Below are 10,824 nucleotides of genomic sequence, written 5' to 3' on the forward strand. Positions count from 1 at the left end.
TAGGACCAAACAGCTACGCTTACTGATGGAGAAGGTACTGATACTACTACTAATACTACTACTACTACTGTGCTATACTAATACTACTACTACTAATACTACTACTACTACTGTGCTATACTAATAATACTACTACTAATACTACTACTACTACTGTGCTATACTAATACTACTACTAATACTACTACTACTAATACTACTACTACTACTGTGCTATACTAATACTACTACTACTACTGTGCTATACTAATACTACTACTACTACTGTGCTATACTAATACTACTACTACTACTGTGCTATACTAATACTACTACTACTAATACTACTACTACTACTGTGCTATACTAATACTACTACTACTAATACTACTACTACTACTGTGCTATACTAATACTACTACTACTACTGTGCTATACTAATACTACTACTACTAATACTAGGACCAAACAGCTACGCTTACTGATGGAGAAGGTACTGATACTACTACTAATACTACTACTACTACTGTGCTATACTAATACTACTACTAATACTACTACTACTACTGTGCTATACTAATACTACTACTAATACTACTACTACTACTGTGCTATACTAATACTACTACTAATACTACTACTACTACTGTGCTATACTAATACTACTACTAATACTACTACTACTACTGTGCTATACTAATACTACTACTAATACTACTACTACTACTGTGCTATACTAATACTACTACTACTAATACTACTACTACTACTGTGCTATACTAATACTACTACTACTAATACTAGGACCAAACAGCTACGCTTACTGATGGAGAAGGTACTGATACTACTACTAATACTACTACTACTACTGTGCTATACTAATACTACTACTACTACTGTGCTATACTAATACTACTACTACTACTGTGCTATACTAATACTACTACTACTAATACTGCTACTACTACTGTGCTATACTAATACTACTACTACTACTGTGCTATACTAATACTACTACTACTAATACTGCTACTACTACTGTGCTATACTAATACTACTACTACTAATACTAGGACCAAACAGCTACGCTTACTGATGGAGAAGGTACTGATACTACTACTAATACTGCTACTACTACTGTGCTATACTAATACTACTACTACTACTGTGCTATACTAATACTACTACTACTAATACTACTACTACTACTGTGCTATACTAATACTACTACTACTACTGTGCTATACTAATACTACTACTACTAATACTACTACTACTACTGTGCTATACTAATACTACTACTACTAATACTACTACTACTACTGTGCTATACTAATACTACTACTACTACTGTGCTATACTAATACTACTACTACTAATACTAGGACCAAACAGCTACGCTTACTGATGGAGAAGGTACTGATACTACTACTAATACTACTACTACTACTGTGCTATACTAATACTACTACTAATACTACTACTACTAATACTACTACTACTACTGTGCTATACTAATACTACTACTACTAATACTAGGACCAAACAGCTACGCTTACTGATGGAGAAGGTACTGATACTACTACTACTGTGCTATACTAATACTACTACTACTACTGTGCTATACTAATACTACTACTACTACTGTGCTATACTAATACTACTACTACTACTGTGCTATACTAATACTACTACTACTACTGTGCTATACTAATACTACTACTACTAATACTACTACTACTACTGTGCTATACTAATACTACTACTACTACTGTGCTATACTAATACTACTACTACTACTGTGCTATACTAATACTACTACTACTACTGTGCTATACTAATACTACTACTACTAATACTACTACTACTACTGTGCTATACTAATACTACTACTACTAATACTACTACTACTACTGTGCTATACTAATACTACTACTAATACTACTACTACTAATACTACTACTACTAATACTACTACTACTAATACTACTACTACTACTGTGCTATACTAATACTACTACTAATACTACTACTACTACTAATACTACTACTACTACTGTGCTATACTAATACTACTACTACTAATACTAGGACCAAACAGCTACGCTTACTGATGGAGAAGGTACTGATACTACTACTAATACTACTACTACTACTGTGCTATACTAATACTACTACTACTACTGTGCTATACTAATACTACTACTACTACTGTGCTATACTAATACTACTACTACTACTGTGCTATACTAATACTACTACTACTACTGTGCTATACTAATACTACTACTACTAATACTACTACTACTACTGTGCTATACTAATACTACTACTACTACTGTGCTATACTAATACTACTACTACTACTGTGCTATACTAATACTACTACTACTACTGTGCTATACTAATACTACTACTACTAATACTACTACTACTACTGTGCTATACTAATACTACTACTACTACTGTGCTATACTAATACTACTACTACTACTGTGCTATACTAATACTACTACTACTACTGTGCTATACTAATACTACTACTACTACTGTGCTATACTAATACTACTACTACTAATACTACTACTACTACTGTGCTATACTAATACTACTACTACTAATACTACTACTACTACTGTGCTATACTAATACTACTACTACTACTGTGCTATACTAATACTACTACTACTAATACTAGGACCAAACAGCTACGCTTACTGATGGAGAAGGTACTGAGAGCCATATTTAGAACAGAAAATGTCTTTATGAGAGTATTTAAGTTATTTTATTGTGTGTACTATATTGAAGGACATTTCTTGATTAGACATTGTGTTGTCTAACTGAGTTAATAGAGCCAATTAAGAATTCAGCCTATTGGAGTAGAAGCCAGTAAAAAGTTAAACTCTAACAAGCAATGTTGACATGGATTATTGTTGGAGTCAAGCTTACTGCTTCACAGGCTTTGGAACTGCTACTATTACTACAATTTACAATATATTCATTTATCAGCCTCTCTTAATCCAGAGTGATTTACAGTAAGCAGAACAACACATGGTGATACATCACATTATAGAAATAGAACAATAGAACAACACATGGTGATACATCACATTATAGAAATAGAACAATAGAACAACACATGGTGATACATCACATTATAGAAATAGAACAATAGAACAACACATGGTGATACATCACATACATAGAAATAGAACAATAGAACAACACATGGTGATACATCACATTATAGAAATAGAACAATAGAACAACACATGGTGATACATCACATACATAGAAATAGAACAATAGAACAACACATGGTGATACATCACGTACATAGCAATAGAACAATAGAACAATAGAACACCACATGGTGATACATCACATTATAGAAATAGAACAATAGAACAACACATGGTGATACATCACATACATAGAAATAGAACAATAGAACAACACATGGTGATACATCACATTATAGAAATAGAACAATAGAACAACACATGGTGATACATCACATACATAAAAATAGAACAATAGAACAACACATGGTGATACATCACATTATAGAAATAGAACAATAGAACAACACATGGTGATACATCACATTATAGAAATAGAACAATAGAACAACACATGGTGATACATCACATACATAGAAATAGAACAATAGAACAACACATGGTGATACATCACATTATAGAAATAGAACAATAGAACAACACATGGTGATACATCACATACATAGAAATAGAACAATAGAACAACACATGGTGATACATCACATACATAGAAATAGAACAATAGAACAACACATGGTGATACATCACGTACATAGCAATAGAACAATAGAACAACACATGGTGATACATCACATACATAGAAATAGAACAATAGAACAACACATGGTGATACATCACGTACATAGCAATAGAACAATAGAACAACACATGGTGATACATCACGTACGTAGAAATAGAACAATAGAACAACACATGGTGATACATCACATACATAGAAATAGAACAATAGAACAACACATGGTGATACATCACGTACATAGCAATAGAACAATAGAACAACACATGGTGATACATCACGTACATATAAATAGAACAATAGAACAACACATGGTGATACATCACGTACATAGAAATAGAACAATAGAACACCACATGGTGATACATCACATTATAGAAATAGAACAATAGAACAACACATGGTGATACATCACATACATAGAAATAGAACAATAGAACAACACATGGTGATACATCACATTATAGAAATAGAACAATAGAACAACACATGGTGATACATCACATTATAGAAATATAACAATAGAACAACACATGGTGATACATCACATACATAGAAATAGAACAATAGAACAACACATGGTGATACATCACATTATAGAAATAGAACAATAGAACAACACATGGTGATACATCACATACATAGAAATAGAACAATAGAACAACACATGGTGATACATCACATACATAGAAATAGAACAATAGAACAACACATGGTGATACATCACGTACATAGCAATAGAACAATAGAACAATAGAACACCACATGGTGATACATCACATACATAGAAATAGAACAATAGAACAACACATGGTGATACATCACATACATAGAAATAGAACAATAGAACAACACATGGTGATACATCACATACATAGAAATAGAACAATAGAACCACACATGGTGATACATCACATACATAGAAATAGAACAATAAAACAACACATGGTGATACATCACATACATAGAGATAGAACAATAGAACAACACATGGTAATACATCACATACATAGAAATAGTCATCTAGGATCATAAGAACATAACATCTGTCTAACAGTAGAATATGTATTTATTATGTCATTTCAGGTCCAGAACATGACCCGCTCCATCCAGGTGTTGGACCAGATGTTATAATGTTCTATTGTATTGTTTCAGGTCCAGAACATGACCCGGTCCATCCAGGTTCTGGACCAGAGGACTCAGAAGGACCTCCAGTTTGTGGAACAGATGGAGCTTCAACTCAAAGGTCTGGAGAGCAAGTTCAGACTGGTGGAGGAGGGGCACGAGAGCACCGTGGCTAGGCAGTACAAGGTATGACCCCTAGACCCTAGAGGCCTAGACCCTAGACCCTAGGCCCTAACCCCTAGACCCTAGAGGCCTAGACCGTAGACCCTAGGCCCTAACCCCTAACCCCTAGACCCTAAACCCTAACCCCTAGAACTGGTGGAGGAGGGGCACGAGAGCACTGTGGCTAGGCAGTACAAGGTATGACCCTTAGACCCTAGAGGCCTAGACCCTAGACCCTAGACCCTAGGCCCTAACCCCTAGACCCTAAACCCTAACCCCTAGAACTGGTGGAGGAGGGGCACGAGAGCACTGTGGCTAGGCAGTACAAGGTATGACCCTTAGACCCTAGAGGCCTAGACCCTAGACCCTAGACCCTAGGCCCTAACCCCTAGACCCTAAACCCTAACCCCTAGAACTGGTGGAGGAGGGGCACGAGAGCACCGTGGCTAGACAGTAGAAGGTATGACCCCTGACCCTAGACCTATAGACCCTAGAACTGGTGGAGAAGGGCCACGAGAGAGAGAGAGAGAGAGAGAGATAAGAACAAAAAAGCATGGCAATACATCACATACATAACAAGTATTTATCATGAAACATGCGTAAGCTAAGAACGTAACAGTGGAATATCTATATAATGAAACTATATAAACTATACATATATACTATACTATGCTATACACTATGAAGTGCTATGACTACATACAATGCAATTCTAGTGCTGTCTACGTAACATGCTATAAGTCTGTATCAAATGCTATCTAAGTCTACATAAAGTGCTATCTAAGGGGACAGTATCGTCGGGACACGGTGTTGATAAGCTTCATGTTGTGCAGCAGCAGTGCCAGTCCGCAATGCTTTGCACTCTTCCTCCACTATGTCGGAACTAAAACCTGTACCCGTAAAGAGTGGGTGGCCGGTGCCTAGGCTGTGAGAGAGAGAGACGGCATCGCACACCAGCAACCTGCTCCAGCACCCGGGAAACAAACACAAGCACATCTGCGAATGGGAAGAGTGCAATTAAAGCATCCAAAGATCCCCCTTTTACAACTTTTACACCGGGGACTAGTTTGCTCCACATCTGAAACGGAGAAGCCGAACCATTTGTGTCAGGTTTTCTCGGTAGTAAACTCCTGTCCTCCTGTCAACCTCCTCCCAGCAGCGAGCAGCATGGAATCCTCCCTCGTTTGAGTAAGGACGCGCTGTGATTGGCCACAATGGCCAATTGGCTCCACAGGCTGGGAGCGCAACATTCACATCGCTCCACAGGCTGGGAGCACAACATTCACATCGCTCCACAGGCTGGGAGCGCAACATTCACATCGCTCCACAGGCTGGGAGCCTGCAACATTCACCCATTGACCCTATGGTTAAAATGTTACGTTTAAATGTGGACTGGGCCATTGGGCTTGAGTTTAATTGCAATGGTAAGAATTTTATTATTCTCAATATTTACACGCCATATGAGTCCTACGATCATCTCGATGAATTTGTGAGCAGGCTTGCATTTATTCAATCCTTTATTGAGGATAACAACTTGTCATGTATTTTTGTCCTGGGTGATTATAATGCCGATCTGACAGATAGTAAGTCTTTATTTGCTAAAAGTATGGTGAGGTTTACAAATGACGCTAATTTAGTAATATCAAGTAAAGTGCTCTTGCCTGACACGAGTTTTCCTTATGTTAGTGAAGCATGGAATAATACTTCTTGGTTGGATCACGTGGTTTCCACTGTTGATGCTCATGCCTCGTTAGAAAGCCTTGAGATATGTTATGGGTTAGCTACATCTGACCACATCCCCATTGCCATGGTACTAAATATGGATAATGTCCCCTCGCTGGCTAAGAATGAAGAAAACAGAGAGGTTAAAATAGACTGGGGTAAACTATTGAAAGCTGATATCCTTAAATATTGCTTTTGTTCTGATGAATTATTGAGTAAAGTGAATTTGCCCATGAATGCCATTTGTTGCACAAATGTAAACTGTGAGGACTCCTCCCATGGTGAAAGTCTATGCCTTATGTATGATGAAGTAGTGAGAGCTCTTCATGATGCTAGCAGGTTTTTATTCACCCGCCCTAGAAAGGCCAAGAACATAAAGCCAGGGTGGAATAAATGTGTAGCTAGCCACCATGCAGAGGCCAATGAGGCCCATAAGGCCTGGGTAATAGCTGGCAGGCCCAGACAGGGACCTGTCCTTGAACATAAAAAGAAAACAAATGCAAAGTACAAATATGCATTAAGGTTTATAAGCAAACAAGAGCAGGCCCTGAGTGCTCAGTCTATGGCTAATAATCTACTTGATAATGACATCACTAACTGTTGGAAAGAGATAAAGTCCCTTAACAGGGCTAAAACAGCGCTCCCATGTATTGTAGAGGGGGTAACAGATCCAGTAGGCATCGCTGCCCTCTGGAGGCAGCATTATGCAACATTATTTAGCCTTACCATATAGGGGCTCTAGAAGAGGATAGTATATTCTTTAACACCCATGAGGTTGTTAATGCCATACGGCAACTTGAGCCTTACCATATAGGGGCTATAGAAGAGGATAGTATATTCTTTAACACCCATGAGGTTGTTAATGCCATACGGCAACTTGCTGACAGAAAATCCAGTGGTCTGGACAATATTACAGCAGAACACTTAAACCTAGCTGGTCCCAGATTGGCAGTGTTGTTGTCTATCTGCTTCTCAGGGATGTTGACTCATGGCACTTTACCAGAGTCCATGCTGTCTGTCGTTCTGGTTCCTATAATAAAAGACAAAGCTGGGAAAGTAGGAAGTATAGATAACTACAGACCCATAGCTCTTGCCAGTATTGTGTCTAAAGTACTAGAAAAACTACTCCTTGATAGATTAAGTATATACATTTCCACCACTGACAATCAGTTTGGCTTCAAGCCCAAACATAGTACAGACTTATGTATTTATGCTCTGAAAGAAGCAGTGGAGACCTATAGAAGGCAGGGCTCTACTATGCTGGTTGGTTTTATTGATGCGTCGAGAGCTTTTGACAGAATTCATCACTACAAGCTTTTTAATAAGCTCAAGCTTAGGGGTGTGCCAAACTGTTTAATACGCATTCTTGTTTACTGGTATGCTAACCAGAAAATGCAGGTAAAGTCGGGGAGCACATTATCCACCCCTTTTCGGGTGGGTAATGGTGTCAGGCAGGGGGGGATTTTATCCCCAGCCCTCTTCAATTTATATATGGACGGCCTGTCAATGCAGCTGGAGGGGTGCAGAACAGGTTGTATGATTGGTGATAGCCTGATTAATCATTTTATGTACGCAGATGACCTTGCTATACTTTCTCCTAGTAGCAGTGGGTTCCAACAGCTACTCAATGTATGTACAAATTATGGTATTGACTTTGATATTCTTTATAATGCTAAGAAGAGCATGGTACTGATATGTAGAACTAAAGAAGATCTGGAACTTAAGTTTCCTGCCTTTCATCTGTCTGGTCAAATTATGGGCGTGTCCAAGATTACAAAATATCTTGGGCATATCATAACAGATACCTTAGAGGATGATGAGGACATGTTTAGACAGAGGAGAATGCTATATGTACAAGCCAACATGTTGGTCCGTAAATTTCACCATTGTACTACGGATGTTAAGGTAAACCTCTTTAGAGCTTATTGCACCCCTCTCTACACAGCTCCACTGTGGGTGAAGTATAAGAAGGAGAGTCTACGCAAGCTGCAAGTAGCCTATAATGACTGTCTTCGAATCCTGTTAAAAAAACCCAGGAGCACTAGAGCCAGTGGGCTTTTCTGTTCATTGGGTCTCACTACATTTATGGCTCTGTTGAGGAACCTGACATTCAGATCCAGCAGGCTGGATCGCTCACTCAATGGACTCATTGGACAGATGACAGACCCAGGCCGTAGTTCTGTAAGGTACACTTCTACCATCAGAGGACACTGGCACGAGTGCCTCGCTTAGAGTAGTAACCTGTGGGGCTGGGTAAATGTACTGTATTTTTTTAAATTTGTATTCTCTATTTTGTGATGTACTGTCTTACCTTGTGGGCCACGAGCCTGTAATAAAGTTTATATATATTCACATCGCTCCACAGGCTGGGAGCCTGCAACATTCACATCGCTCCACAGGCTGGGAGCCTGCAACATTCACATCGCTCCACAGGCTGGGAGCCTGCAACATTCACATCGCTCCACAGGCTGGGAGCGCAACATTCACATCGCTCCACAGGCTGGGAGCCTGCAACATTCACATCGCTCCACAGGCTGGGAGCGCAACATTCACATCGCTCCACAGGCTGGGAGCGCAACATTCACATCGCTCCACAGGCTGGGAGCGCAACATTCACATCGCTCCACAGGCTGGGAGCGCAACATTCACATCGCTCCACAGGCTGGGAGCACAACATTCACATCGCTCCACAGGCTCGGAGCCTGCAACATTCACATCGCTCCACAGGCTGGGAGCGCAACATTCCATGTTGTGCAACAGTGGGACGTCATCGGAAAAACAAATCCCTTTTTGGCCAAAAAGTACCTTTTATACTGCTAGTTGTCTCAGAGATGGAGTTCCACAGGGCAGGTGTCCTGACCAGTGTGTTTTCTGCTCTCCAGAGATGGAGTGCCACAGGGCAGGTGTCCTGACCAGTGTGTTCTCTGCTCTCCAGAGATGGAGTGCCACAGGGCAGGTGTCCTGACCAGTGTGTTTTCTGCTCTCCAGAGATGGAGTTCCACAGGGCAGGTGTCCTGACCAGTGTGTTCTCTGCTCTCCAGAGATGGAGTTCCACAGGGCAGGTGTCCTGACCAGTGTGTTTTCTGTCTCTCCTGAGATGGAGTGCCACAGGGCAGGTGTCCTGACCAGTGTGTTTTCTGTCTCTAGATGGAGTTCCACAGGGCAGGTGTCCTGACCAGTGTGTTTTCTGTCTCTCCTGAGATGGAGTGCCACAGGGCAGGTGTCCTGACCAGTGTGTTTTCTGTCTCTAGATGGAGTTCCACAGGGCAGGTGTCCTGACCAGTGTGTTCTCTGTCTCTAGATGGAGTTCCACAGGGCAGGTGTCCTGACCAGTGTGTTTTCTGTCTCTAGATGGAGTTCCACAGGGCAGGTGTCCTGACCAGTGTGTTCTCTGTCTCTAGATGGAGTTCCACAGGGCAGGTGTCCTGACCAGTGTGTTCTCTGTCTCTAGATGGAGTTCCACAGGGCAGGTGTCCTGACCAGTGTGTTTTCTGTCTCTAGATGGAGTTCCACAGGGCAGGTGTCCTGACCAGTGTGTTCTCTGTCTCTAGATGGAGTTCCACAGGGCAGGGGTCCTGACCAGTGTGTTCTCTGTCTCTCTCCAGGTGATCAAGGCTAAGATGGAGGAGCTGCGTCCTCTCATCGGGGTCTTGGAGTCCTACAAGGCAGACGTTCTCCTGGTGTCTCGCTTCAAGGAGGAGGTGGGCAACGTGTCGGAGACGCTCAGCGGCCTGCAGGACTCTCTGGGAGGATACGACTACGGAGAGCTGCACAGCCGAGTGACGGACCTGGAGGACAGGCTGAGGGCCTGCATGCAGAAACTAGGTAATATACATACATCTATACATATATACATACATACATACATCTATACATACATACATCTATACATACATACATCTATACATATATACTGGAGGACAGGCTGAGGGCCTGCATGCAGAAACTAGGTAATATACATACATCTATACATACATACATACATACATCTATACATACATCTATACATATATACAT

General features: G+C 40.3%; 1 protein-coding gene across 1 annotated transcript in view; it reads left to right on the plus strand.

Moving 5' to 3' along the window:
* LOC306935046 (noelin-like) overlaps positions 1–10,824 on the plus strand; it is a gene marked incomplete at both ends in the record, with an annotated part of 44,938 nt that overhangs the window by 25,449 nt on the left and 8,665 nt on the right. The window contains 2 exons of the mRNA XM_079517869.1: positions 4,954–5,109; positions 10,413–10,632. Of these exons, the coding sequence (XP_079373995.1) occupies positions 4,954–5,109; positions 10,413–10,632 (376 nt within the window). The remainder of the gene's footprint in view (positions 1–4,953; positions 5,110–10,412; positions 10,633–10,824) is intronic.

The sequence above is a fragment of the Electrona antarctica genome, assembly GCF_951216825.1.
Source record: "Electrona antarctica genome assembly, chromosome: 13".
In the NCBI taxonomy this organism is placed as follows: domain Eukaryota; kingdom Metazoa; phylum Chordata; class Actinopteri; order Myctophiformes; family Myctophidae; genus Electrona; species Electrona antarctica.